This window comes from Fringilla coelebs (assembly GCF_963513975.1).
Source record: "Fringilla coelebs genome assembly, chromosome: 15".
Taxonomy (NCBI): domain Eukaryota; kingdom Metazoa; phylum Chordata; class Aves; order Passeriformes; family Fringillidae; genus Fringilla; species Fringilla coelebs.
Window position 1 is genome coordinate 15597225 of NC_140041.1, and position 27810 is coordinate 15625034.

Here is a 27810-nt window from a genome sequence, read left to right on the forward strand (position 1 = left end):
GAGCCTACAAACAACCAGCTAGAAAGAGTATTTTATTTTAGCAAAGTTAAAGAAATGCTGGCTGCCACACAAAAAGTGAGCAGAACAGCACAGTCAGTGCCGGTGCCAAAAGAGCCTTTCATGGATAGTTAAACCCTCTCTGCCTAGTGAGGTTCTTCCTCCATCACCAGAGGCTGTTTCAGTTTGGAAAATATTCATGTCAAGCCTGCAGGTAAACCTGAGGAAAAAGAGCAGTCACTGCACTTCCATTTTTTCTGGCTTGAGTGATGCAATGAAATTTTTGTACTCCTCGGGATAGAAATTCTTGTACACATTGATCTTCCTCTTAATCTGTTTGGGAGTATCCTGGTAGTAGTTCTTCTCATCCCGAGCCATTTCCTGCGACAAAGGAGAAGGTAAGTCAGAGGAACAGCCCCAAGAGCAAACACCAACCCAGCCCACCCACACCAGTGTGATCACTGCCTGACTCAGACAGGGAGCTGGCCACAGTTCAAAGTGGTTTTTTCCCTTAAGAATCAGCTGACTGCAAAACAGGATCCAGGACAGAGAGGATTAGCAGATCTCATGCTGCTGTTGGGAATATCCAGGAGTGAATCCCTCGCTCTGGAATGTACCTTGTAGTTCTCCCCGTGGTTCTGGATCATGTATCTCACATAGTCAATGAGGTCCCGTGAGAGCGTGTTCGACTTCTTCTCAGGGAGGCTGGCCTCCAACTCCATCTCTAGGCACAGGGCAGAGGTAGCATGAGGGAGGGGAAGGAAGCAACACCACCTCAGAGGTCCCCAACCTCCCCCCAAGGTTGACTCCAGCCACACAGCCTGGCTGCTGGCGCATGCAGGGATGTTTCCCAGCATGTTGGTGCAAGAGAATGGCCCAGACAACATCCAGGCCTGCACTGCAGCTCTTCTCCAGCTCACACAGGAGCAGCAGACCCTTTCAGCCCAGGCTGCAGTGGGACTGCTCAGAGCTGCCCAGCCCACCACTGAAACAGCAGGTACTGCCTCCATGGCTTCTTGTCACCCTGGAGCCATGCACCAGCACATCTCGCAGTGACAAGAGCCCTCCTGAGGCTTCAGGGACAAACACTGTGGAAAAGACAAGCTCTTCCACAAGGCTGGATAAGAAACAACACCCTTCCCTACCCCTGGCACAGCACAGGATGACAAAATAGCCCACAGAGTCACAGGAGAACCCCAAATGCAGCACTGACCATTCACCACGTACGGCTTCCGCACTATTTTCTTTCCTGGCTGTTGTCCATCGCTTTCCAATTCCATCCCCTGAATTATAGCAGAGAAAAGACAAATGAAGAAAAGCTCAATTGGAAGACTGCTGTATCCCCACTCATTGTTCCCAAAACTCCAAACTGCTTCTACATGGTTGCAAGGAGCAGGAAATCCAGCTGGCTTAAGCAGAGCCTTACTTGTGCCATTAAACTGGCTTGTGGGTGAGGCTGTCAGCTGAGAAACGCTGTGTGAATGGAGACAAATGGCAAACAAGGTCATTCCTACTTCTTCCTTGAGCTTCTTGGGGCCACCTTTCACCTGAGTGTTGCCCTCTTACACAGATGGGCCAGGCTGGCACTGCTGTACACAAAGAGCCCTTCTTTGTTATCAGGAACAACTTGGCAGCAGTCTCTGGGAAGTCCCAAGACTGGTGTTCTTTATATTTGTTCTAAAGTCCATTATGTCTCCAGAGCGCTATAGCTCGTTCCCACGCCAGGATCTTGCTGATAAGCACGTAGATCAAGATAAGAAACGTGTCCACTGCCAGAGACTTATCCAGAAACACCTGCCCAGTGCTGCCAGGGTACCTCCCCCCACAAAGGAGCGGGCCGGGCCAAACCCTTCCTTACCAGCAGCTTCTTCGGGATGGGGACAGCCTTGTTGGGATCCTCGGCCAGGCCCATCTCGGCCAGGTTCTGCGCCACGGACTTGTGCGGGTCCCAGGCATGGCGGATGTGCGAGCTGCGCGGGGACAAGCGACATCAGGGCCGTGTCCCCCACCCCGCGGCGGCGCGCGTCCCTCTCCCCACCGACACGTGCAGCGGCTCCCGGCCGCCCTGCCCCAGCCCACGCTCGCCCCCCGTGTCCACGGCGCTCACCAGGCGATGCGGGGCGCGGCGCGGCGGCGGGCGCTGCGGTAGAGCCGCTTGCGGTTGAGGTTGTAGGAGTATTTGTGCCGCCGGGTCTTCCCCTTGGCCTTCGGCATGGCGGACACTCGCGGGCTGGCCACGGGGCTGCCGCGCGCGCCGCGGGGCACCACGGGAAGTGTAGTTCCGAGACAGCAGCGCTGCGCGGTAAGTGCGCGCGTCGGACTGCAACCCCCGGCATACACTGCTTCGGAGGCGGGGCTACGGCAGCCGGAAAGGGCCTTGCTGTCACCTTGGCCATGGCGGCCGGGCCGCCCCCGCCGCTGGAGCCCAGCCCGCTGCCGACGTTCCCTGAGGAGGGATTCGCGGACAAGTTCCTGCGCAAGACCCGCGAGAACCCCCTGGTGCCCCTCGGTGAGGGTGGGGCGGGGGGTGGCGGGACGGAGGCTGGGTGAGGGGCGCGGGCCGGCGCGATGGCCGCCGGTGAGGGGCCGGTCCCTAGCCCCGGGCCTACGATCCCCCTGGGAGGCGCGGCTCGGGTTTGGGAGTCAGGGGGAAGCCGCGCCTCACAACCCCCGTCCTTCCCGCAGGCTGCCTGTGTACCGTCAGTATCCTGGTCTACGGAATCATCTGCTTCAAGAAAGGCAACACTCGGCGCTCCCAGCTGATGATGCGGGCGCGTGTCATAGCCCAGGGCTGCACCTTCGCCGCCCTGCTGGGGGGCATGGCGGCCACGGCCTTCAAATCCCGACAGTGACATCGCACAAAGCGAAGCTGCGGCCACGGGCAGCAGCCCTGGCTAGCAGGGTGGATCCTGGCTGGGGACGGAGTTTTCTGAGAGACTGTTGTGATGTCTCTGTACAGCCAGTTCTGGAGCACTGGAAATGGGGTGAATACACTCTGTGATTAACATGTAATTCAGGCTATGGCTTTTTTTTTTGTTTCCCCAAGAGCTCTCCTGCAGCACTGAGGCTGCATGTCACTAAGGCTCACCACCCCTGTCAGACTTCTTGTTCCTGCTTGATACTGTCACAGGCTGATAAAATTGTGTCTTCTTGGTCGTGGTCTGAGGTGTGGCTGTAGTCAGGCAGTGAGCAGCACTTGAGAAACGAGCTGCCCATGAGGGAACCACTGCTTATGGCTTGGTCCTGGCAGGACAGAGTCCCTAGGAAGCGGGGGAGGCAGTTTGGGAGGTTGTGTGAGCTGTGCAATTGAAACTGGTGAGTAATAAAGTGAATTGCAGCAAGATTCTGACTGATACTGGATTGCAGAGCACTGAGAATCCATAAGAGTAAACAGTGCAGGGAGAAAAAGGAGTGACCGTGGCTGTCTTGAAGCTGTCATGATGCAAGAAACAAGACATGAAACTCCCTGTGAAAACAAGCAGGGAAGTCACATTTCTGAAGTGATGTCTGGCTATGTTCTCTGGGATGTGCTGCTGTTTGGCTGTTCTTGTTGGGGAGTCAGCAACACCTTCTTCTCCAGGGGACCTGCCCTGCCCGTGTCCTGACCAGCACGGTCCCACTGCTGGCTTTGGATCATACCAGGGGCTTTGGTGATCCACGAGGCTTCGCTCTCCCATTCCAGGGCCACAGAGCTGGGAGGACATGGGGCCACAGTCTCTGTTCATTGCACTGTGGCTGCAGCAGCTCATACCTGCAGGGGAAGGGGCATAGACACCTCTCTGCCTGTGCTGAAACACTTCACCCAGCAGCCTGGGCTGTTTCCAGGTGTTGTCTGTGAGTTGGTGCCTGTGCCCCGAGTCCTTGTAAGGATGGGCTGAGGGGTGAACAAACACATGGATTGTCCTGTCCAGGGAATTGTGCTGGTGGGCCTTGGCAAGGAGAGAGGGAAGGCTCTTGCAGGTGGGCAGATCCATGAGCACAATCCCTTGGCAGCTGGAGAAAGGTGCAGTGGACAGGGAGCAGCTCAGCCTGTTTGGACAAGACAGAGCTTGCAGTTCCTTGGGGACAGAGCCAAGCCCCGGGTCCTGCTGCCACTGCTTTGGCCCCATCTGAGCACAAACCCTCTGGCATTCCTCTCACTCCTTTTTTTTTCCTGTAGAATGTTCCTCCTCCAGCCCCATCCTTTCCACACGAGGCTTCATGGCTGTAGGTTCTCCTAAACACAGTGTGCATCCCTAATGCAGAAATACAACAGTGCCCTGTAGGATTGGAGATGTTGGTTTATTGTAACAGGTAATTTGGACAGTCACAGATACCAAAGCCGAGGGGATGTAGAACAGCTGTGGGCACGGCTCCCCGAGAGCTGCCCCGGCCTGACATGGAGCACATGGCAGCTGGGGCACCCAGGGGCCCAGCTGCCTGCGGGGGCTGGAGGGACAGAGCACGGGGGGGCACATTGTCCCCCCACAAGTAGCCAGGGGTGCTTCCTGCTGCTCTGCAATGCAAGGCTGAGGCAGGCAGCCAAGTCCCCAGGTGTCCTGCAGCACAGCAGAGCTGCCTACGCATGCTGGAGCTCAGGGGGCCAGGCAGGAATGATCAGGCCTATGGGCAGGGGGCACAGTCCCAACACACAACAGCAAGTGATTCCCTACACACCCATTTACCTTCCCAGCCCACTGGTGAGATCATGCCCCAGAGCCATGGGTGCCCAGGCACCCCCCACAGCTGCAGCAGCAGGACTGGTGACATTCTGGCCCTGGAGCCACAGCTGCAGGGCAGGAGAGCTTTGCACACTTGATTTCCAGCTGAGCAGGGCTCTGCAGAGGGGCTCAAGTGAATGTTTTGTGGGCTCTGCTCTATGTGCCCCCAAGCTGCTGCAAGCCCTTCCCAAGCCCTCAACAGGCCAAACCCAGAGCACCAGCTCAAGGCTGTCCCTCTCCTGCTACCCAGGATTTGCAGGTTCCCAGGACTGGTGCCATCCCTGCCAAGCAGAGGAGAAAGTTTGAGCAGGGAGCAGGACTGAGGCATCTCCCCACACTGCCTTAGGTGGGCAAATCCAGGGGGCAGAGCAACTGCAGACAGACGTGCAGGCTGTTCTCAGGGCCAGTATAAGCCCCAGCACCAGAACTCCGCCCAACCCTGCTCTGGGCCCCCGGGTTAGGAAGATGGGGGTTTGACCTGCCTCACAGCAGCTGGACCTTCCTACCTCCTTCCCTGCAACACAGCCTCCATCTCCCATTCTGTTAGCAAGGGAAGGAGCAAGAGCAAAGCCAAGGGTCCCCCCAAAGCCTGGAATCCCACATTCCCAACTGCTGGTGTTCATGGGGGAAGGACAGGAAACATCCTGCATGCTCCCCCTACAGTCCCTCCCAGCGACCCACATCACTGTGCTGCCAGCACTGCAGGATGGATGGGACATGGACACTGGAGCTGCACCAACTTTTCGGGGCATAGCCAGGCTGGGCAGAGTTCTGATGGGCTTAGGGCAGCTGCTGGCAGTCCAGGCCCAACCTGGGCACCTGTACACACATTCTTCTGGCCCTGCCAGTCTGGCAATGCCATGCTGCAGCCACATTCCCTGCAGGACCCAGCAGTATGGAGACAAGCCAGGGGTGTTTCTCCACCCTCCTAACCCTGCTCCAGATCTGCTCTAAATCCCAATGGAAAGGCAGACAGCAGCCCGGGATCCCATTGGGATCCCTGCCTCAGGGCTAGGACTGAAGCATGGATATGGGGCTGCCAGGACAGCTGCAGGCAGGTTTATTCCCAGCACAGGGCTGAAGTGGGGAACACAGGATGGGATATTCCCTGCTCATTTAGCCAGGCCCTTAGACATAATCTCCTGAAGAGCCTGGGCTGGGGCTTCCCCACTAACTCAGCTCTGCCACCCAGTGCCGCTTCCCGGGGAAATGCCACAGTGATTTATAAATAAGTGTAAAAAGAGACCAATGCACCTTTTAAGCAAAGGAAAACCATGGGGAGAGTTATACAACCAGTGACTCGAGCACAGCCGAGGCGCAGATCACGGAGCAGGCAGTGGGAGGCCCTTCCTGGGCGGCCCCTGAAGCCACCTGACTCAGTGAGCCCAGCCATGCCCGCTGTGCTCCCGGCTGTGCCAGGCACAGCTAACGGGACAGGGGCGTCTGTTTGAGGGAGATGAGCACCGAGCGCATCCGCGAGACATCCTTGCTCTGCTTGCTGCTCTTGGGGTTGAAATCACACAGCTGGGCCACCTTCTCCCACTCAGAGCCTGGGGTCTCCTCCTTGGACTCCTTCAGGAATGCTTCCTCCGAGGCCCTGCGAAGATATTGAGGGCTGTCACTGGCAGACCCCTTGCCAAGGAGACTCATCCTTCTGTCTTAAAAACCCTAGTGTTCCTGCTTCCTGTCCCTTTACTCCAGCTGATGAGCCCAGTGTCCTCTGGGACCAAGAGACACGCGATGCTCAAGTCTGCCTTTGGCTGCACTCACCCAAAACATCATTCATCCAGGGGTGCAGGAGTATCTGCCTGCTCCCAAGACTTCACCCCCATAGAGCCATCCCCAAAAAGGCATAAGAGCCCACGGCTTTGCATCTTCAACCAGCTCCCACAGAGGTGTTTCTAGGAGCTCCACTCATCTCCTAAAACTCCACCATTTGGAGACACTCAGGTGCATCATCCTCCCTCTGGTACCTCACCAGGCCAGTACCCAGTACCTCCCAGCATCCCCCCTTCCCTTGGCTGGGCAGACAGTGCTGGGGCCGGGACCCCCAGAGCCTTTGGGGCAGGATATGGTCTGTAAGAGGCACATACACGTAGCCAATGACATCGGCGTCCGGCTGCTGGTAAAAGGCTTTGTCAGCGATCCTAGCCCCGGGCACAGAGAGAGAGAGAGTGGAGCGGAGCAACAGGCAGGCAGAGGGTTAGAAAGAAAGAACAGAGGGGGTTAGTCCTCCCAAAGAGTGACCCACACACTTCAGCACACCAGGAGAACCTGGAGCCCAACCCTGCCCCCCCCTGCAAGCCCCAAGCAGGGGCAGAAGGCACCAAGATCCCAGGGTGATCCCAGTGTGGTTCAGCCAGAGCGGCTCTGCACAGCCACCAGAGCCACGCCAAGACCTGGGGACTCTCCCCTTGCTTGGCAAGGCTCTGTCCCTGCAGGGCTGGACCCCTCTGTGGGGAAAGAGACCCTCCAACATCCCAGGAAGGCAGACAGTCCTTTTGGCCATGCTGACCCTGACATACCTGTTGTTTGCTCGGTTCTTCTCCATCTGCTCATTCTGACGCAGGTTCCACTCCTCCAGGTCCTTCTTGGCCTTCTCACGCCACTCCTGCTCAGTCACCTTCGATGCCGCATCTAAGGCCCGAGTGAGACAGAGCCCATCAGCCACACTGGCACCTGCTGGGTGTGCTGAGCAGCCCCTTGGCAAGCAGGACAGCTACAGCCCCTCAGACCTGTCCCCAGTCCCCACCAATACCGGCCAAAAAGCACCACAGCCCTAAGGATATCAGATCTTTGGCAGGGGCATGAGACATCTCTTTGGGATGCAGCAGGGTCACCAAGAGGTGAGGGACTTCAAGGGCCCTGACTACCATGTCACAAGGTGCCACAAGCACAGGGGGCTACATGGCCTTGGGTCTCACCCAGCTCCTCCAAGCGCTTCTTCTGCTCCTCCCTCCACTTGCGGATGCTCTCGGGTTCCTGGGTCAGCCGGTCGGCCTTGGCTATGGCTGCGTAGGCATCCGTGGGGCCATTGGACTCCTGCGACACATGAGCACCTCACCATCACCAAGAGCCCAGCCCAGCCACCTCCAAGGGCTGGCAGCAGTCAGGACTCCACACTCCTAGCACTGACAACCCAAGATCAGAGGTAGGAAGGGTGACATCTTGGGACACGTGGGACAGTGTTCCCAAAGTGCTCTCCCAGCCTCAGGCCCTGTCACCTAAAGCCTTCCCAGCATCTCCCTCCTTGACTTGCTGCTCGCTGTCACCACAGCTCTTGTATCCTCCGGGCAGCCTCACTGCACAGGGCAGACACTGGCCTTGGAACTGCTCCCCAGGGATTCCCTGGCCCTCACTGGGGCCCAGACAGCTCCAGGACCGAGCTGCTTCCCTCACATCTGAGCTGAGGGCCCTGCCAGGCCAAGCACCTCCCCTAACACCTTCCACTGGCCAGATGCCCAGTCTGACACCAAGCTCAGCAATGGGATTACAGCTTTCTTCCAAGATCCTCAATCTAATTAAGTCTGTCCCATTCCTGATGCGATTATTATCCTGTAAACCAGGCCTGGGCAGCGCATATGCCCCACTGATGGGCACCAAGTGGGGTGAAGGGCTTGTGAGAGGCTTGCGCTGCTGAGAGCAGAGCGGGGCTTCAGGCTCCCAAAGGGATCTGAGACCCAGGTGCGTACCCCCGAGAGTCCCCTGGCCACAGGGTAAGTGGTTTTCATGGGAGATCCAAGTCCCATGGCAGCCCTATCCTGCCTCTGGCCTCTGTCAAGAGAGGCTCCTGCCTGCCCCAGAGACCTCCAGAAGCTACCCAGGCTGGAGAGAGGGGACTTCTTGGGGAATGGACGATTTGTCACCTTCTCTTAGGGCCCAGGCACTCCTTCATGGCACAAGCCACCTGCAAACAGATGTGGGGCAGATCATGGCCAGGTGGGACACATCTTCTCTTCAAAGAGAATGGAGCAGCCAGGACTCCCACAGGAGACCCAGACCTTTCCAGGAGCACCGTAGCTGTTCTGCAGCTGGATAGCAAACTCCAGTCAATGCTGGGGGCAGAACAACAGATTGCTGGCGCCATACCCACCCAACCTTCCTTAGCAGCCCTAGGCCAGTAAAAGGCTGAGCTCTCACCTGAAAGACATCTCCATTGACAGTGGCTCCTCCATTCTGGAAACCTGCTCGAGAAAAAGGAAGAGAGAAGGAAAAACACAACTATGGCAGCTGCAGATGATCCCAGAGAGGCTGGTGTTCATGAAACTACATCAGAACAGCTTCTGGGAGTTTCTCTGTACCTTTTTCAGCCCAGCACACCCATGGGACGACATCCTCCCAATGTTTTGTCCTTGGTGGGATTCAGCAAGCACCTCTCACTCTCCCACACAAACTTCTGCAAGCATTTATGTCTTTATGGTGTTTTCACTGGTATTTAATCTTATCTGAAGATTAGGGAAACTGCTCCAGCGTAAGACTAACACAGGCTACTGCTCTCACTGTAGAAACACAACCTGACCAACCCCAACCTGCAGAGGGATACAGCTGATCCAAGAGCTGCCGGCCAAGTGCCAAGGCAACTCTCCAGGGACACAGCCCATGGAAACACTCCTTGTGTTCCACCAGGACAGGAGGGCATGCCTGCAGGCCGAGGTCCTTGGGAGCCCACCTGGGATGAGCTGCAGGGTTGGTAATGAGGCACCCATCTACCCGCACAGCCCCAGAGAGCTGCACATCTGGGTAACAAAGCCAGCCCAGGCAGGGGGCTCTCTGCTGCCAGGATTGAAGAGGCTTTGAAGGAGTCACGCTCCAGGCCCTGAGCTTTCCCCAATGACCACAGAGCTTCTCCTGGCCAGCCAGCTGCAGGCACACAGTGCAGCTCAGGCCAGTACTGTACCCAAAGTGCTCAGCCCCATGACTACACCCAGCTCCAGCCTGTCTAACTGCATTTATCACTGTGGCGGTCAACACCTCTCCAGGCCCAGATCTGGCTCCATGGCCCTGTGTGCAGAGCTCTGAAACTACTGCTCCACAGACAGCATGAGGAGACCCTGTGGGGCTGGGTTAGGGGAAGGAGTCAGAGTCCTGTGGCAACAGTGCCTCCATGTCCACACAGAGCAGATGCCAAAGCCCCTGCAGGCTGGGGACAAGAGAGCAGAATTAGCACATTCTACCTTCAGGGCCCGGGACCACAACGTTCCCAATGGCAATATCTTCCATTTTGCATCCCAAAGGGCTCTCCTGTCTGTGGGGACAGTGACAAGGCTGTCATTGCTCCTCAGTGCCGCCTGGATGCCTTTTACACTGCCATAGCTGGGAGCACTGAAACATGGAGTCGGGAGTCCATCCAACCCGGGAAACCCAGCACAAGGGGGAGAAATCGCCCTGTAGCTGGCACATCCCAGCTCAGGATTCACCCCACATCCCCGAGGTTTGAGAAGCCCTTTAAGCCCAAGCACAGGCCCAAACGACCCTTGCTAGGATACCAGCCTGGCCCACAGGGTCACCCCGCCACCGGCCCATGAGATGCAGCACAGACCCCATCACCCACCGGGGATGCAGTGCATCCCCCGGGGAACCCAGCCCCGTGTGGATGCGGCCCAGATCCCTGCCTTCGAGGCAGAAAGGGACACAGCCCTCCATTACCCCACAAGGTCGGGAGCCCGCCCGCACCCACCGGGAGCGCAGCCGGGCGGCCCCCGCGGGCGTGCTCACCCTGTTCCGGCGGGGCCGCCTGCCCGCCCGGGGCGGCGGCCGCCTCGCCGTCGGTCGGCCCGAAGCCCTCATCGTTCTCGATGCCCGCGATCTCGCTCTCCTGCTGGGCCAGAAAGGCAGCGGCCGGGTCCTCCTCGGCGCCAGCGCCCTCAGATGAGGAAAAGAAGCCGAAGTCGTCGGCCATGACCGGCCCGCCCGCGCCGCTCCCGGTCCGGCTGCGCGGCTCGGCTGGGCTGGGCCCGACTGTGCCCGGGCGGAGCTGTCGCTGTCACTGCGGCGGCGGGCGGGGCAGCCGCGCTGACATCAGCACCGGGGCGGGCCCGCGGGCACGTCCCGCCTCCCCGCCAGCCGCAGCGGGCACGGGGAGCCGGGGCTGCCCGCCTGACTCCCCCGGGGTTCGACTGGCCGCGGTTCCGCCGCGCCGACCCCTCACACGGGCGCTCGTAGCCGCGGGTGGGAGCGGGGGCTCCTCACGGCCTCCTCCATTTTAGCGGCCGCCGCCATCTTGGGCCCGGCGCACGGGCGGCCCAGCGGGACGAGGGGTGCCGGGCAGGAGCCACCCGGCGGGACCGGAGGTAGCGGGCAGGACCCACCCAACGGGACCAGAGGTGCCCAGGCAGGACCCACTCGGTGTCCGGCAGCCCCTGCGGTGACGGGAACACAGCCAGCTCCCGGGGGTCTTCGGCTCATATTCCCCCACCCCCCTCGGGCTCAGGGCCCGCTCCCACAGCAACAGGCTGCCCCCTCATCCCCGGCCTGTTCCGGGAACACCCGAGCAGCCCTTGGCACGCTTCGGAACTCCTCGTTTGTCCGCCGGGAACACCCGAGCGGTGCTCGGCACACTTCGGAACTCTACGTGCGACCACCGGGGACACCCGAGAGCGGCCACCGCCGCCGATGGGATTCGGGCATCTCCGGACAGGCCCTAGAGCACTTCGGTTGTGTCCGGAATGCGGCCCGGCAGTTCCGGCGGTGGCCGATAAACAGCCATTGGCAGCGCCGCGTGGGGCTGGGGTGGAAGTGTGGGTGGGCGACGTCACTTCCGGAGAGTGACGGAGCGGCGGGTCAGAGGCGGCAGCAAAATGGCGGCGCCTGAGGAACGGGAGCTGACGGCGGAACAGACCGAGAAGCTGCTGCAGTTCCAGGTGCCACGTCCCGGGGGGCCCGTGTCGGCCGGCGGGAGCGGGGGAGGCGGTGCATGGACACGGAACGGGCTGAGCTGGGCCCGCCCCGCCGGCGCTGGGGGGTACGGGGCTCACGGAGCCGGATAGGCCCGTCCTGGAGCGGGGTGTCGAGCTGGGCATGAGGGGACGGTGAGAGGAGAGACACCTGTGGTCCCGGTCCTGGCCGGGGTGAGTGAGGTTTCCGTGCCCCTTACACTTCGTCGGGGCGGTGTTCTGTCATCGGTAATTGAGAGGTGACTGCTCAGTACACTCCTTGCAGGAAAAACTCCTTGGTAAGTCCCGGCCATTTTAATTAGTCTGAAAATTTTCCTTTTCGTAGCTGGGGGAGCCTTTCCTGGCACCGAGACAGAGTTATCCAGTGGGTTTCTCTGGAACATGGTTCCTGCCCCTCACGATTGGGTAACGCCGCTGGAGACTGTAATGATCTAATCTGTGTCTGCTACACAACACAGGCAAGGTCGCTTAACCTTTGCTTTGCGAGGCCTGGGGCTGTGTGGCCGATGAATGATCATAAACACAGTCTGAAGATGTGGTTTGTTGGGGAGAAAATAGTGCTGGGCAGCTGAAATTCTTAGGGTTGCTCAGTGAGGAGTGACTAAATGTGGTGAGCAATGAAAATTACCTTCAGGTGTCTTGGGTTTGTTTCTGAGCTGTAGGACACCATGTGGTATTCCTTGGATTGCAGTTCTTTTACAAATACCCTGATCACTTTTAAGAGTGCTTTGTCTGCTTTTGTTGTGTCACATGATTTTTTTAAGGCTGTGCATTGAAAGTTTGGTGTGATGTAACTGTAGATTTTAAGGGACTCCAGAGGCATCTGGCCCTGCCTTCCCCAGGTGACACAGTGCAGGAGTTTGTCATTCCACTGACTGACTTCCCAAGCCTTCACCTGATTCACAGCCCCCTGACTTAATTAACGTGCTGAGGTGTTTTGCCATGACTGGACCTAGGAGGAAACTTGCTTTACAGATGTCCCCTCTAAGTCTACTGCAAACTGAGTTCTTTGGGTGGTCAAATACAGACAAAAGGCACAGAGCAATGATAGCCATTGCTGTGCCTGTGCTGCCTGGTGAGTAGGTGAGGGTTTTGCACGTATAAATGTCCTATTCTCTTGCTGTGAAAGATCCTGGTTCTTGCTCATCTGTTTGATCTAGACAGGTAGCACCAGCTGCTCCCACCACTGACTGCTGCTGTTTTCAAACCCCTATGGGTAGCTGTGAAGTGAAATAATCCTGTTTCCCTGTGCTCCCTGGTGTTGTCATGGACAGAGAACCAGAAGGAAGAATTCATACTTTAGTCCAGCTTCCTTGTCAAGCTCTGGTTTGAGGCACAGGGAAGCACTCCTCAGGCTGTAAAGGGAAGACATTTTTTCACTTAACCACTGCTGTGCAGAGCCAGATGTGAAAGCTGTGGTCCAGAAAGCTTGGATACCAGCCAGGATCCTCCCTCATCTGAGGTGTGTTGGATCAGCTTTCTCCAGGGCTAATGGCAGACCCACTGGTGATTCCTTCCCCTCTGATATGTCCCACCTAGCTGAGAAGGGCTTGGGTGTGAGTCCTGCTGCATCCTCAAAAGTAAATCAGTCCTCTTGGAAGAGATGTTTTTTCTCAGACTCCAGTAGGAAGAATGAGGTGTTTGGGGAGATTAAGTAAGTGTCATTAAAATAATTTGTACATTGCCTACAAGTCAGCTTGGAAAGCCTTCAGGGATCCCTGCTGACTTTGCAGGGAACAAACACTTCGGTGCTTTCAAGGATAATTTCACACTTTGTGATGTGCCATCATAAGTAGGCTGTACAATATTCCATGGTGACAGAGCACTGCACTTCCACAGAAGGTTATATCCCACTGCACTGTGCTGTGAGCAGCAGAGCAGACCAGGAAAGAAGGCAGGATGACAAGGATGAGGTAAGGAATAGTAGAAGGCCCTCAGTGAAATAGAGAGCCACAGGGAGGGAAGCATTGAGCAAGGACTGCTCTTCACCTAGCAAACAGCTCTTTGGGGTGAAGATGCTGTTGCCCCAAACTGTTTATCCTACTTCTGCTGGAGAGTGCACCTTTCCAGGCAGAGGTGAATGTGCTGTCCTGTCCTGGCCTGAGCTGTTGGGCACGGCTCTGTGTTAGTGCCTGCTCTGCATTAATTCTACTGCTGTTTGTGTGCTGGGTTCTGTAGTGCTCATTGCAAACAGCTTTGCTGGCAGAAAGCTGAAACCAGCAGCTTCCTTCTTGTGGGCAGGGCTGGAACAGGGCAGCTGTCTGCACCATGCTGGGGCAGGTTAATAAAGGAAAAAAAAAACAGTAGAGAGAACTGGGATAAATTTGAAATGAAAGCAACAAAGCCTCTTGCATACTTTCAGCCTCCCATTTACTGCCAGAGAGCTGCCTAATAATGTAAGGGAATAAAAGCATCTAAATTTTTCATCTGTCAAGACCTAGCTGTCCTGACATTTGGAGAGAGAAGTTTACTGTGAACAGTTTAGGAAAGCTGTGGAGTTGTGATTCATTTGGGAGATGGAAGAAACAGCAGAGCAGCTTTTCTAGGATCTGGTTATTGATCCGTGCCCATTACACTTGGGCTGATGTCTGATATTGTAATATGCTAATGTAAAGTAATGGAGTGTTATTTGCAAGACAGTTGGCACTCATATAATCTCTGACTTCAGCTGGGGAAAACAGAATGCTCAAGGCTGGATATGGCTCTGATTTAGGGGAAGGAGGAAACCTGAAACTCCAGGCAGCTTTCCCACTCAGTGAATCGATCAAAACCCTCAGAAAGGCATTTGCTGTAATATGCAATGAGAAATTCTTGGTTAAGGCGTTTTTCCAGTTAGAACTCAGATGTTCTTTACCCTTGGAAAGTAATTCTCTGGATTTGGCAGTGGGTTGGGAAGTAAGAGCAGTGCCAGTTAGTCCTGTGGATTTGCATCTCCTGTGCTGCGTTTCAGCATCGGAGTGGATCTGTAGAGGCAACGGTTTCGTAAGTCCAGTTTACAACCTTTGTCCACTCAGAGTATTCCTTCTACTTTTGAAGCATGAAATTGTACTTTCCACTCTTTCAGTATTGAGAAGATTCTGAGCAGTCTCAAAGGTGAGAGATACAAATAATTACCTCCAGCAAAAGTTTCCTTATGCTTTACTATAACACTCTTGCTTTGCGTGGTGGTTGAGAAGGCACTATTGAACTTTTCTGGCATTTGTGGAATTTAATATTTTGGTTTTTGACATATTGGCCACTATGTTGAGCTTGGATTTATTTGAAGGTTTGCGAGTGCTGGTTTAATGGGACTAATTTTAACTACTTATTATGCCTGTAAGATTCATGCTTCTAAGGACCTAATAAGAGATCTTCTAAGAACTAATAAGAGATCAGAGCAGTAATGTTTGAAGATGCTGGTTATTCTCTTAGCCCTGATGATACTTAGAATGTCCTGGTTTGTGATGTATGTAAGTTTGCAGCTGATCAAAGTTCACCAGAGATGCTGAGGCAGTGGAAATTATGTGGAGTTTCAAGTTTCTGATCTGTTTCCATGACTTGGTGAAGCAGGGGCCGTAGGAATGCCATGGGGGTGATAATGACCAGTATCAGTGTTTGCCAGCAAGAGTTGTCTGAAGTGGCAGTTGAACTGTGGTGCTGCCATTCCTTACATCGGGCGTGGGTCATTCTGAGCCCTGGTGTGTCTCCCAGAACATGGTGGAGCTGTGGTGTATCCAGTGGAGCGCATCAGAGTAACAGCCAGCAAGGTGCTGAGTGTTAAAAGCTGCCTTTGCCTGGCAGCTTTTCCTGCAGTGTTTTATTGTGAAGCCTCATTGATCAGACAAGTGGCGGGAGCTCGGCACTGTGCTGCTTGGAGTGGCTTTGTCACTTCTGCTTTGAGTTGAGAGCAGCTGAATTAAGATGCTAAGGAAAAAAATAAAAGGAAATTCACCTCCCTGGAGAGCTCGTGTAGAAGACTGAGAAGTGGCTAGAGCTGCCTGTGACTGTGGTGGTGGTCAAGAAGAGTGAAGTTGGCTGGCTCTGGTGTCTCTGTGGAGCTCAGATGGTCTTGCAAATGCTGCAGTGTTTCAGTGCTCATTAAATGCTTGTTGGTAGCTCTGCTGCTTTCTGACCTAAAACTGCAGAAGAATTTTGCATAATTTAAAAAGGAGGGAATACTCGGTGATGTTCTTAGTGCTCACAGATAATCCCGGCATTTAGAGGCAAAGGTGTAAATGAGTTTCTGAATCTTGTAAGCACCAGCAGAATTTCCAGAATATTGGGGAGTGATGATCAGAAAACTTTCAAGGCTCTGCAATAAACACATTGTGACTCCACTGTAAAATCAATTAATTGAGTATATTGCAGGTGCCTTTAATGGTGTCCTTATAAAAAGACAATGAAGTGCCTGCTGTAGGAAAACAGGTTGAAAAAATAAAGGCAGAATGCAAAATAAATTGAATTAAAAATAAATAAAAAATAAAGTCAGGGTACAAACCCAAAATTTTACTCTGGGAAGCACATCTTCAAAGAAAGATAGCTGAACTTAAACATTAAATGATGAAACTGAGTGATAATCAAAGGTATTCTAGCAGCAACAGTTGAGTTTACTGAGCTTTATTTCTTCTATGAAATCCAGTTCTGCAGCGTTCCCTTGCAAGGCTTGCGGCAGACTTACTTTTTAATAAATATTTATATACCACTGAACAGCGACTTGAAGTGCTTTTTTTTTTCCTGAGCTTCTGCAGTCACAGTGCTTTAAGCAGTCTGATTGGGTCTGTGCAGTAGAATGAAACAATGATTTTTGCCCAGTGGATTGGAGAGAAGGTGGTGATCTGGACACTTTGTGAGAAAGAAGCCAAGAAATGCTCAAAAGTTTGAACTGAGCCCAGAGGTTGAATAGAGCATTTGTCCACAGTGTTTGTTACTCGGGTGGAAATGGCATGTGGAATGTATGAATGGGGGCAGGGAGAGGAATAGATGCACCATCCTTCTCCAGTAAAAAAGAAATTCAGTGCATTCTTAACTGGTCAGCCTGTCAGGAGTCCATCAGGGGCTTTTCAAGAAAGCAAGGAAAACACCTGCTCAGACCTTAAAGCAAGTGCAGTGGGGAGGGATGTTTGTGGTACAGTGACAGGGGTGTTCCTTCAGCAAACGTTTGTCTCTGTTCAGGAGATATTGATGTGGCTTCCTATAATAACAGACACAATTGTTTGATCTCTTGTGCAGAAATTCTGATTGGCACAAGGCTAAAATACACCCAGTGGCTTTGAAGTTTGTCAGTGTGTTTGGACTTTTTCTGTTTCAGGCCCTGTGTTGGACTGTTCCTGCTTTTTTTACTACACTGTTTACTATTTTACTTCCCCTGTGGTGCTGGGAACATCACCTTCAGTAATGCCTTGCTCATTTTGGTTTTAGTTTCTGTTTATGCTGGCAGTGAGTGGAGTAACAGTCATCTTGAGTTTTCAGAAATGCTTTGTCTGTATTTTGAGTTCAAGATGATGTTTGAGGGCATTGGCCCGGCACATCTTTCCAGAGTGGAGCCTGTGGGCAGTATTGTGTGAAACCCTTGACTGTGCTGAGTGCTGTTGTAGTGACAGACCTTGGGCACACTGAGAGTTGGCTGGTGCTGGAAGAGTGCAAAGGCCTGTTTGAGGCCTCCTGTGTGTTTACAGGTCACTCTGCTCTTAAACTCAGAGCAGGGCACTTAAAAACTGAGCATTGTGATAATGTGTTGCGGTAACTCCCACCATGTGCTCATGCCTTGTTAAGAGCAGTCAGAATGCAGCACTTCTGGCACTCATCTGCTTTTATTCTCCTCCTTTAGGACTTGACTGGCATAGAGTCCATGGACCAATGTCGCCACACACTGGAGCAGCACAACTGGAACATAGAGGTACCACTGAAAATGAGACTTGTAGCAGTTTCCAAGTACCTGGATTAAATGCAGCCCGCTGTGGGGGGGGCCCTACCAGTAAGATTAATCTGACCCCCCCTGGATTTACCCAAGTAGCTCTTTAGAGCTGTATCTCCACACATCTGGAGAGCTGATTTCAGCCAAACACAGCAGAGTCATTATGGCTGTGAACAATCCCTTGACTGGCACACTATGTGGCCTCCCATGGAGCCTGTGTGCTGGCTGCCATGGAGAAGGCTTTCCACATGGGGAAGAGCACTGGGGGTTGCTGTTTGTCAGGATTTGTGCTTATCCAGTGCCCTGGGGCTGTGGACAAGTAATACCCACTGTCACTGTCCAAAGCATAAAAACCATAAAGTGCCTGAAACCTCCCTTTGCTCTTTTTTATGTCAAAGGCAGCTGTGCAGGACCGACTGAACGAGCAAGAGGGTGTCCCAAGTGTCTTTAATCCTCCTCCACTGCGGCCGTTGCAGGTCAATACAGCTGACCACAGGATCTACAGCTACGTTGTCTCAAGGCCACAGCCAAGGGCAAGTTATCTTACAGTGGATTTTGTCCTGCTTCTTGGCTGACTCTCTATGAATACAGAACTTGCAAGCAGGGAAAGAAATTGTTTTCTTTGCATGCTCTTATCTCCTTTCTAAATATTTTATCTTACAAAAACAAAATGTAGGCTGTTCCTTCAGTTTCTGTTACTGCTTTGGAGATTTTCTCCATGCTGTGATTCACAGTATGAGGACATTTTTTTTTGTCATAGACTGTCTTGCTGTGGTGTAGTAAAGCCTTTATATCAGTTGAACTGGAGCAAAGGACTGTCCCCTCCATGTGGCAGTGATCATGTTTTTCTTTTTAGAGCCCCCCTTAAATGTGTACTAACTAAAATACAGTATTACTCTCCATTAATGTTTTACAAACAAATTTGCACAAGCACCTGTAAGACTTGATGCTGTTAGGCTTTTTGTATAGCCAAGAAAATTAATTCCTTATTTGTAATTGCAGGGCCTGTTAGGATGGGGTTACTACTTCATAATGCTTCCATTCCGATTCACCTATTACACGTTACTTGATATATTTAGGTAAGTCCTTGTTTGTGCTGACTCACTTATTGACTGCATCAGGGAACACACTAGCTCGGATTTGGCTGGATCTCTGTCGCTTAGATCTTCAAGCCTCGTGGCAGATTTTCCATTTGTTTCCTTAACTGTCATTATCTGTGGCCTTGTAAAGTTCCTGTTTAATAGGAAATAAATCTTGTTGCAGAGAAAAAGAGCACCTTGCAGCTCTGTAAATGAAGTGTTTAATTGGGTGTCTAACTCCACACAGCCTTACAGACTGAGTGCCACACAAAGGGGTTGCAAAACGGTGTCCAGCTGTTTGGTATTCTTGGACAAACATCAGAATCGTATCCCATTGGGCTGGGCTGCAGATTAACCTGCCCTAATTCCTGGAATTTTTTTTGGCAAAACCCAAACTGTAAACACCTCTGCTTTATTCCCTTTGCTGTCTTTTGCCTCTTCTCCCTTTACTGCCCCAAAGCACTAATTCTCCTTGTCTCCTTTACAGCATTGATAGAGGGAAAAAGGAATGGTAGTGGTGGTAGATAGCCAGTAGTCCTGCCATCTGCCCTGGTTTGGCAGTTTTCCCTGTTGTATTACTTTTTTTCCCCATTAAAGACATTTCCAAAGTTCATTGTATCTTCTGTGCATCAGTAGAACTAAACAGCTCTGATAACTGCCTTGAAGTGAAGCAGTTTCAGCTTCACTTCAAGGAATGACAGTTTCACAGGACTCATAGTTAATGTTCTCTTTCTGCAACTCTTTGTACATTGGAATTGTTAGTTCTGGATTAGCAGAAATGCAGTTTTCAAAGTTTTCTGGACAAAACTGTGTGGCTTTTAACAGCCCATCTTTGACTAAATTCTTCAAACCTCCTACTGTTGGTGTGGCTTATGCCTGATGCTTCAGAGGAAGCTGAAACTGTTTAATCACACAGAACTCAGATCCTTACTGATCCCTGGCATGAGATGAATCTTCACTGGGGGTTGGTTCTGTAGCAGTGGTATCAGTGTGGAGCAGAATGCCAGTTTAGGTTCAGATTATAAATGTTCAAGGGTCTCAGCTATGACTTTTTTCCTCTTTATGAATCCCAGTGACTATCTGTAGAAAAGAAAACCTGTGCCTCAAGAAGTCAGTGAGCTGAATTTCCAGTGTCCTTTGCTTCCTTCCTAGGTTTGCTCTGCGTTTTATACGCCCTGATCCTCGTAGTCGGGTCACCGACCCAGTGGGTGACATTATTTCGTTTATTCATATGTTTGAGGAAAAATATGGGAGGATACACCCTGTCTTCTACCAGGGAACTTACAGCCAGGTCAGTGTCATGTGTTGCTGCCTAGGTCCTGGGGAGTGGTGATTTTGCCACGTGGTATCAGGGCCTACATGGCAAAATTTTCATCTATAAGCCCAGTGTTTATCCCCAAACTCTCTGAACAGGGTAATGGAGAGCTAGTGAACAAGTGTATTGGGAAACCAGTGTCTGCCAGGCTTGATGGTTTGCCAAGCCTGCAAAGTTGGAAAGCAAAGCTACTCTGGCTGTTCCTCGACCGTCTGTGTGACTCTGTAGCCAACAGCTTTTCTTTGTAATCCTGCCTTTGTTTTTATAAACTGGCGTGCTGTGCCAGAGTCTGTCCTTCTGTTCACGAAATTGGGATTAACTGCCTGGGCTTGTATCACAATGCAACTTCATAACAGTTCAGGGACTCAAAATTGAGAGGGAGCCCCTAAGAATTTATGGGAGGTGAGTGTCCCATATATCAAATCTGAGGGGGCTCTCCGTAGAAGAGGGATATCCCCATGGACATTGCCTCTTGCACAGCTTCTCTCAGCCTGGCCAAGGGAAGGGTCTCCTGCAGAGCCTCCCATCAGACACTTGGATCAGCACTGCTTCCCAAGTGCCTGGGGGAAAACTGTCAGTGCGTGTCTGCTCCACACTGCACAGTGATGGAGCTCACCGCCTCTGCAGCTCTTTTAGGCTCCTCTGTCATTCCTGGAATCCAAACTCAAGTACTTGTGGAATGGTTAGGCTACCAAAACTCAGTGCCAGTAAAACAGGGAGCATATTGTGCACTTATCCTGTGGTCTTGTTAAAAATGCTCTTGGGTGGGTGGAATCCAGACACTATAGATGTGGAAAGGGAGGGATTCTTTTCTTTGTTGTCTGGTTTTTGGGAGGCCTGCAGCATTATTTCTTACCTGTTTTAATAGAATTTTCATTTGGTGTGATTTGAAGATTGTATCCTGTGCAGACTCAAGGGAAAGCTCAGCCTTGGCCACTGTGAGTCCAAGGGGTGAAGGAGGTTCTTCACTGCTAGCTGAGTCTGGTGAGGCAGCTGAGGTGTCAGTCCATGTCATTGCCTACCCAGTTTCACTCTGAGTTCAGTGTTCCCCAAAGCCACATCCTGAGAGGATATGAGAGAACACCACTGTAGCCCTCTTAAATAAAGGCTCATTTAGAAGGTCTGACAGGTTCATCCTCCACTGCTGCTTCACTCAAACCACTCTAGTGGCAGAGTACAGGCCTGGGTCACTCCAGCCTTGTGGGTGCTGCATTCCCCTTGCCCAGAGACCGTGTAACTTTACCTGCTCTGCTCTTATGCCAAGGCACTGAACGATGCCAAGCGGGAGCTGCGCTTCCTGTTGGTTTATCTTCACGGGGATGACCACCAAGACACAGATGAGTTCTGCCGGTAGGTAGGAGAATTTCCCAAGTACCTGTCTTTGTATTTGAAATTCAGCTTCACTCACATGGTCTCTTCTCATCCCCCAGCAATACACTGTGTGCACCTGAGGTCATCACCCTCATCAACACTAGAATGCTCTTCTGGGCTTGCTCAACCAATAAACCAGAGGGATACAGAGGTGAGTGTGTCCCTCCTGGGCTTTACCTGTCCTCTCCTGTCTCTGTAACAAGCCAGATGCTCTTTGACAGATTTACACATGTAAAACACTCTCTTGTCTACTTGAACAAAATACAACAGATTTCAGGATTGCATGGGGAAATACATGTGTTGGTTTCCTGGGATATTTCAAAGGTTTGGATGCCAAGGAAATACATTCTGATCTTCACCTCCACCATTCTGTGTGTTTCTTGGCAGTTGTAGTTCTGTGCTCATTGCTGTGGGCATTTAGGCTGCTTTCAGTGCCTTGTCAGTGGGAGTTGGTGGGTGTGTGCTGGGGATAAACTGAGTGGAAAAACAAGTATCCAACTAGATCTGTCCTTAACCCTGGCTCCTGTGATGCCTGAGGCCAGGAACGACTTGTTAGGTGCATTCTTTCCCTTTCTGAGACAGTCACCTTAATCCACAACCAATCGCTTTGTCTCCTCAAAAGCACACAGTGTTTGAGAACTGTTGATACCTGACCAGACAGCAGTTTGGTAAGGATTTGCTGCAAGTGGAGCCTTTTCCCAAAGTTTTGTTCATGGCTCCTGTGTTGTTTCGACCATTTCTTTTTCATGGTCAGGAAAATGCTACATTTGGGTCACTCTTGGTTCCATAGTTCTGCTCCCAGTTACCGACAACTTGAGAGAACAGCTCTCTGAGGAGACAGTCTTTGACTTATTCCTGTTTCATTGCTGCAGTGCTTTGGAGTCAGCCTGGGAAGCAGAGCTGGAAGGGATCGTGACCTTCCATTAAATCCCTGAGCTGCTCTGGTTTTGTTTGGGGGGCTCCATTGGTAACAAAGGCTCCAAGTTGCATGATGTGCCATGTGAGTTTCAAGGAGGGAATCAACAGCCATATATGAACAGTAACTTAAGCACATCATCTGTTCCATTCCTTGATTCAGAGAGAGCCTGCCTCCAGCAAAGCCAACCTAAATTTGTTCAGAAATGTTCAATGTGGACATACTTCCATCCCCCCATGACAGTTTCTTCCAGAGTCCAACCATCCCTCATCACCTGAGCAAATGTTTACATGTACTTGTCCTGTGTTTCTCTTCCTGCAGTGTAAACCCGTGGCTTTGTCCCATTTTCAATGGACATTCAGAGCCATTTACTTCCTTTCTGCTTGAGTTAAAAGAGCCTTTTTTGGTTACTTGAAAGCTTGGGGGTTTTTTCCCGTCAGTCATTTCCTCCCTTTGCTAACTTACAGGGTTTGATTTTCAAAGTGGAGCCTGAGGCCCTTTTTTGCCTTGGAAGAGAGAATATCTGGGGAAGGTGCTTTCCTTGGCCCTCAGTGATGGGAAACCCTTGTGCTGTACCCCTTGGTGACCCTTGTGTCTGGGGTGGTGACGTTTGTGCCTGTTCCCAGTGTCGCAGGCCCTGCGGGAGAACACGTACCCGTTCCTGGCCGTGATCATGCTCAAGGACCGCAGGATGACCGTGGTTGGGCGGCTGGAAGGCCTCATCCAGGCTGATGACCTCATCAACCAGCTGATGTTCATCATGGATGCCAACCAGACATACCTGGTGTCCGAGCGCCTGGAAAGGTAAGGGTGGGACCAGAGCCCCAGCAGCACAAACCGTGCTGAGGCAGGCTCTGCTCTGTCCCTTCCTCCCTCCGACACCGTGTGTAGGCACATAGCTCAGCACCTCCCGTTCTGTAACACAGCCCATGGGCTCTCCTCTTACCAGGGGCGTCATCAGTACATAAATTCAGGCCATCTTATAGCCAGGGAGCCAGATGGGTTGCACACACAATCCCACCACTGAAAGGTGGATGTGAGTACTCTGTTCTCTGCAATTGGAGCACACCTTTGGCATGCTGGAGCTTTGCAGGGAAAGCTTGAACAATAACCAGTAGGATCCAAGTGGGAGCAAAGGCACTGCAGGCAGGAGAGCTGGTGTCCACAGCTGTGTGCTGCTGCCTGGGCTGGCTGTACTGAGCTCTGGCTGCTTTTCTGGTGGGGCCTCACAAGTCCCTGGTGACTCTTAGGGACGTACAGGTTGCATCCAAAACAGGATCTTACCATTTAACTTTCTATCTGTCCCTCCTCTGCCCCATGCTCTGTATGTGAGGACCCAGTAATACGTTCCAGTTTATGAAATGTGCAAGGGACTACCTGAAGGAGATGAAACCAGGAAGAATCTCAAATATGAGGCAGGAATCCTGGGCACTGTTCGTGTACTGTCTGTCAGCTATGTCAAGCTGCAGGGGTTCAGAAGCCTTTTAAGTTCAATTTTACCCACCCTTGGGAAGCAGTTTAATTGTGAGGGACTGTGCAGACCTGGCTTGGCCTTTTGGGAGCTTGTGGTACCCCAAGGCATTACTTGCTGTGTGCTTCTATGAGTTGGAGGCTGTCCCTGCACTTTTGGGCCTGCCCTCAGCCTGCCATCACTTTAGGGCCTGTTAGCCCTGACCACTTCCCAATCGTGTTTGCAGGGAAGAGAGGAACCAAACCCAAGTGCTGAGGCAGCAGCAGGACGAGGCATACCTGGCATCCTTGCGTGCGGACCAGGAAAAGGAGCGCAAGAAGAAGGAGGAAAGGGAGAGGAAGAAGAAGAAGGAGGAGGAAGTGCAGCAGCAAAAACTGGCAGAAGAGAGGCGGCGGCAGGTGAGAGCAGAGGGATTGCAGGTGGGGCTGCAGTGTCCTGTGGGATGCCTGGCCTGCAGTAGGAATCGCTTGTCTTGCTTCGGGCTTAAGCATTCCCGAGGCTCCTGGAGCAGCTGTGCTGCAGGGGACAGGCACAAAGGTCAGCTGAGTGCACAGCCATTGCTCCTGCTCCCTCCTTGCCTTGCAGACACTGCAGGAGGAGAAGGAGAGGAAGTCGGAATGCCTTCCTCCAGAGCCCCATCCCGACGACCCAGAGAGCGTCAAGATCATTTTCAAGCTGCCTAACGATTCCAGAGTGGAGCGGCGATTCCACTTCACACAGTCATTGACGGTGAGCTTGGGGCAGAGCTGAGGGGCCTTCCAGAGCAAGGGCTGAAGAGACTTGCAGGTGGCTTTTTTCCCTTGGATGTGCCAAATGGTGACCTTTGCTGAGAGCCTTGGCAGGCAGAGCTGCTCCTTGGTAAGGAGAGTGCTATAGGGCCTGGTTCCACCAGCTTGGAAGAGCAGAAAAAGTGGCAGAAGCTGTTTTTGCCTCCTGAAAAGCTGGAAGGTGTCTCTGCCCGTGAGTGGGCAGGTTGGGACGAGATGATATTTCAAGTCCTTTCCAACCCTTAACATTCTATAATTATATAGAATATAAATATTCTATTATAATTCCACTGCTCCCTATGAAATAAATGTGTAGGAAGAGTCAGAAACAGTGTCTGGTTTCCCCAGTGCTCTGTGCCCTGTGCCAAGCCCAGTTTGATGTGTGCCAAGGAAATGGCTGTCTCAGGTCTACAGTGCAGTGATGGTGCAAATTTGGGAGCCTTCCCCCACGAGATGCCAGGGATTCACTCTGCCTGTGTCACTGCTCCCCCAGCTGGCAGTTATTTCTGTGCTTCTTTCGCAGGTGATCCACGACTTCCTGTTCTCCTTGAAAGAAAGCCCTGAGAAGTTCCAGATTGAGGCCAACTTCCCTCGCCGTGTCCTGCCCTGCCTCCCTACAGAGGAGTGGCCCAACCCCCCGACGCTGCAGGAGGCGGGACTCAGCCACACGGAAGTCCTCTTTGTGCAGGACCTCACGGACGATTGACACTTCCTTTTGGTTTTGTTTTTGTTTGTTTCGTTGTTTCGTTGTTTTGTTTTTTTTTCCAGAAGACACAAAACGGAAAGAGAAATTCATATTATTATTATAATACAATATTTTTTTTAAAAGACTGCGTACAAACGAGGGATCAGAGACCACATGGCCCGTGCCAGCTGTGCTGTGTGTGTGCGCTGGCGAGAGGACGCGTGCACACGGCCATCCCCTGCACCGGGGGGCACACAGGGGGGAGCTGGTGTTGCCCCTCCGCCCTCCCTGGGGAGGAACAGGAATGGCAGCTCTTGGTAATTATTGCTTTTATTGATGACAATAATAATAAAACCCCAGCAACCCAACATCTTGTGAAGATTTGATACTCTGCTGCTCCTGAGAGACACAAGACCGAGCACCGGAACGTGCTGGGATTGGGGTGGGAGGAAAGGGCTGGACAGACTCTCTTCAGCTTCCCTCTGTGTATAAATACTGTTCTTTTAATATTTCTCTTGCTTTGTAATGACCAAAGGAGATTGGGGTTGACTATAGTATTAACTTTTTGATAAAGAGCTGGTTCAATTCTTACCCATGTGGGGCCTTGCCCAGGGTTCTTAGCCTGCGTAGTGTAATAAACTCTGCCTCTAGCATGTCTGTGCTGATGCTTTCTGCCCCTGCTCCAGGGAGGGGGTCAGCTGCTCTGGCACTTGTGGCTCCCAGAACTGGGGGTGCACTCAGCTTCCAGTCTCACACTGGTGATTTTGTGCCCATGGAGCTGTTGCATGAGATAAGAGCGTGCCCAGCATGGGCGACGGCAGGGCTGGGGCTGCTGCTGTGCCACCTCCTGTGGCATCGGCTCTGGGCTCAGGGAGGGAGGGAGCTGATGAGGCTGGGTCAGCCCCCGTGGAGCAGCTGGGAGGTGGAAAAGGTGTGGGAGGTAAGGCTGGTCCCTGCCAGAGGCTTGGCCCGGGCTGTGGAGCTGTGCCATCAGCTGCCCAAAGGCAGAGGGGTAGGAGCCTCTTCCTGCAGTAACCTGTCCTGGAGCCAAGAGTGGTTGGGGGTGGAAGGAATCTCAACACGTCATGGGCAGGAACAGAGGAAAGCCTCTTCCCTGGCCCAGCATGGGAATGGTGGAGGGTTGGGATGGAGGAGAGGTGGAAGGTGTCCCACTGCTGTGGCTGGAGCCACCCAGGGAGCTGTGCTGTCCCGGGATAGCAGTCAGGAGGAATTTCCCATCTCTGCGCAAGCTGTCAGGGGGCTCTAGGTGAAGAGAGGGTGTGTGGGGCTGCTCAAAACCAGATCCTGCTGGGGGCAAAGCAGCCAACCAGTCCCTGCTCCCACCCTCTGGCTCTCCTGAGCTCTCCTCCAAGCCTCTCTCCAGGGCCCTTCCAGCTGCAGCAGCTCCTTCCCATCCCTGGCCCCCCTCTTCCCCTCAAGCCCCCATGGAAACAAGAGCTGGGCCCAGCGTGTTGGTATACATCATACATTTATTAGTGAATATCCCTCTCAAAATCAGCCACAACATTAAAAAAAATAATGATTGCACTACTTGGTCAAGCAGAACTAGCAACTTTCATTTTAAAAAAAGTACAAATCTGTTAAAAATTTCAATCAGTATAATACACATATATATAATACAACATACTAGTTATGTTAAATGCTACAAAACCAATATGATTCCAATGGAATGGAAAAAAACAAACACTTTTAGAGCTTTAAGAACCTTTTTTTCTATATATTAGCCTTTTTTCAAATACATACATGGGAAAAATGAGGTAACTGTAAAATGTGCAAGTAACAGAGCAAAAAAAATTATATATATATATTTATATATATATATATATATATATAAAAACTTTCTAACACAGAACACACGTCCTAGCACCTTCCGGGGAGCCGCGGGGAACGCGGGGGTCCCACCGGAGGGCCCGGGGACTGGTATAATAGAACAGTAAACAGTCCACTATCCCACCACAGGAATTCATTGGTAAACAGTGGTATCTACAGCGCAGTCAGCAATCACAAACACCCTAAATAATTGTTTTTTAGTATTTTTTTTGTCATTTTTTCTTTTTGTTATTTTTTTTTAAATGATACTTTTAGCTGCTCATTGGAATAAATTCTGCAGCACACGAGCTGTGAGCTTTCGAGTCGCCGTCAAAGGACCGTAAGGCTTTCCTGGCTCCCTGGGCACCGCGAGGGCGGGAGGGGAGGAGGGGGCGTCTCCGGGGGCGCGAAGCCGGGGACTCCTTTGGTTATCTGTCACTGAGTGAGGGACGGGGAAGGGGCCAGGGTCCTGCCCAAGGGGCACCGAGCCCAGCGGTGCCGGCACCCGTGCCACAGCGGAGCGGGTGGCGCCGGGCTGGGGCCCTTGGCCTCGATGCTCCGCACAGAGGGCAGCCGCCGGAGAGGTGGGAAAGGGCGGCGAGGGGGAGCTGGTCCGTAGCCCCCCCACCGCTCGCCACCCCCCCGCGCCCGACCGGGCAGCGTCCGGGGCCGGCCCACCGGTGGCTGGCACTGCCCTCTGGCCCTCAGCGTGGGGAACACCACCGTGCCCATCCATGTGCCAGGCGCGGCCCCTCACCTCGCACCCGGCCGAGCCACCGCCGGGGGCCAGCCCCGCGCCTGCCCCCCGCCCCGCGGGGAGCCGCCCCCTCCCACCCCGGTCCCTTGCACACGCCGCCGCCGCGGGCGCGGACCCCGCGGGGACGGCCCTGAAA

At 52.8% G+C, this 27810-nt stretch overlaps 4 protein-coding genes across 5 annotated transcripts; 2 read left to right on the forward strand and 2 right to left on the reverse strand.

Moving 5' to 3' along the window:
• Nucleotides 1-22: 22 nt before the first annotated feature.
• On the reverse strand, nucleotides 23-2231 carry NOP16 (NOP16 nucleolar protein). Its single transcript, XM_084215841.1, has 5 exons — nucleotides 2105-2231; nucleotides 1856-1967; nucleotides 1211-1280; nucleotides 615-721; nucleotides 23-378 (listed from the first exon to the last, which is right to left on the reverse strand). The coding sequence occupies exons 1-5, from the start codon at nucleotides 2209-2211 to the stop codon at nucleotides 235-237; spliced, it is 540 nt and encodes a 179-aa protein (XP_084071967.1). The 5' UTR covers nucleotides 2212-2231; the 3' UTR covers nucleotides 23-234.
• Nucleotides 2232-2352: 121 nt separating this feature from the next.
• HIGD2A (HIG1 hypoxia inducible domain family member 2A) lies at nucleotides 2353-3300 on the forward strand. The gene is made up of 2 exons (XM_084215726.1): nucleotides 2353-2506; nucleotides 2683-3300. Exons 1-2 carry the CDS (start codon nucleotides 2392-2394, stop codon nucleotides 2847-2849), a joined length of 282 nt encoding a protein of 93 aa, XP_084071852.1. The 5' UTR covers nucleotides 2353-2391; the 3' UTR covers nucleotides 2850-3300.
• A 969-nt stretch (nucleotides 3301-4269) lies between these two features.
• Nucleotides 4270-10690, reverse strand: CLTB (clathrin light chain B). Of its 2 annotated transcripts, XM_084216051.1 has the most exons (6): nucleotides 10413-10690; nucleotides 8838-8881; nucleotides 7622-7739; nucleotides 7223-7334; nucleotides 6791-6844; nucleotides 4270-6294 (listed from the first exon to the last, which is right to left on the reverse strand). In XM_084216051.1, the coding sequence occupies exons 1-6, from the start codon at nucleotides 10594-10596 to the stop codon at nucleotides 6123-6125; spliced, it is 684 nt and encodes a 227-aa protein (XP_084072177.1). In that variant the 5' UTR covers nucleotides 10597-10690; the 3' UTR covers nucleotides 4270-6122. The 2 variants fall into 2 exon arrangements, with proteins under 2 accessions (XP_084072177.1, XP_084072178.1); XM_084216052.1 differs by lacking the exon at nucleotides 6791-6844.
• Nucleotides 10691-10776: 86 nt separating this feature from the next.
• FAF2 (Fas associated factor family member 2) lies at nucleotides 10777-25726 on the forward strand. The gene is made up of 11 exons (XM_084216050.1): nucleotides 10777-11557; nucleotides 17397-17465; nucleotides 17882-18016; nucleotides 18486-18562; nucleotides 19715-19853; nucleotides 21142-21227; nucleotides 21308-21399; nucleotides 22791-22968; nucleotides 23862-24033; nucleotides 24221-24364; nucleotides 24926-25726. Exons 1-11 carry the CDS (start codon nucleotides 11495-11497, stop codon nucleotides 25106-25108), a joined length of 1338 nt encoding a protein of 445 aa, XP_084072176.1. The 5' UTR covers nucleotides 10777-11494; the 3' UTR covers nucleotides 25109-25726.
• Nucleotides 25727-27810: the final 2084 nt, after the last annotated feature.

Bases quoted from the DNA above. Each gene is read 5' to 3' on its own strand.
- NOP16 (XM_084215841.1), bottom strand. From the start codon at position 2,211: ATGCCGAAGGCCAAGGGGAAGACCCGGCGGCACAAATACTCCTACAAC. The intron at 1,968-2,104 runs GTGAGCGCCGTG...GTCCCCGCGCAG, and splicing joins GCCGCGCCCCGCATCGCCTG to CTCGCACATCCGCCATGCCT. The intron at 379-614 runs GTACATTCCAGA...CCTTTGTCGCAG, and splicing joins ACCACGGGGAGAACTACAAG to GAAATGGCTCGGGATGAGAA.
- HIGD2A (XM_084215726.1), top strand. From the start codon at position 2,392: ATGGCGGCCGGGCCGCCCCCGCCGCTGGAGCCCAGCCCGCTGCCGACG. The intron at 2,507-2,682 runs GTGAGGGTGGGG...TCCTTCCCGCAG, and splicing joins GAACCCCCTGGTGCCCCTCG to GCTGCCTGTGTACCGTCAGT.
- CLTB (XM_084216051.1), bottom strand. From the start codon at position 10,596: ATGGCCGACGACTTCGGCTTCTTTTCCTCATCTGAGGGCGCTGGCGCC. The intron at 6,845-7,222 runs GTATGTCAGGGT...GCCCGGGGCTAG, and splicing joins AAGAACCGAGCAAACAACAG to GATCGCTGACAAAGCCTTTT. The intron at 6,295-6,790 runs GTATGTGCCTCT...ATATCTTCGCAG, and splicing joins GCCGATGTCATTGGCTACGT to GGCCTCGGAGGAAGCATTCC.
- FAF2 (XM_084216050.1), top strand. From the start codon at position 11,495: ATGGCGGCGCCTGAGGAACGGGAGCTGACGGCGGAACAGACCGAGAAG. The intron at 22,969-23,861 runs GTAAGGGTGGGA...TCGTGTTTGCAG, and splicing joins GTGTCCGAGCGCCTGGAAAG to GGAAGAGAGGAACCAAACCC. The intron at 24,034-24,220 runs GTGAGAGCAGAG...CTTGCCTTGCAG, and splicing joins CAGAAGAGAGGCGGCGGCAG to ACACTGCAGGAGGAGAAGGA.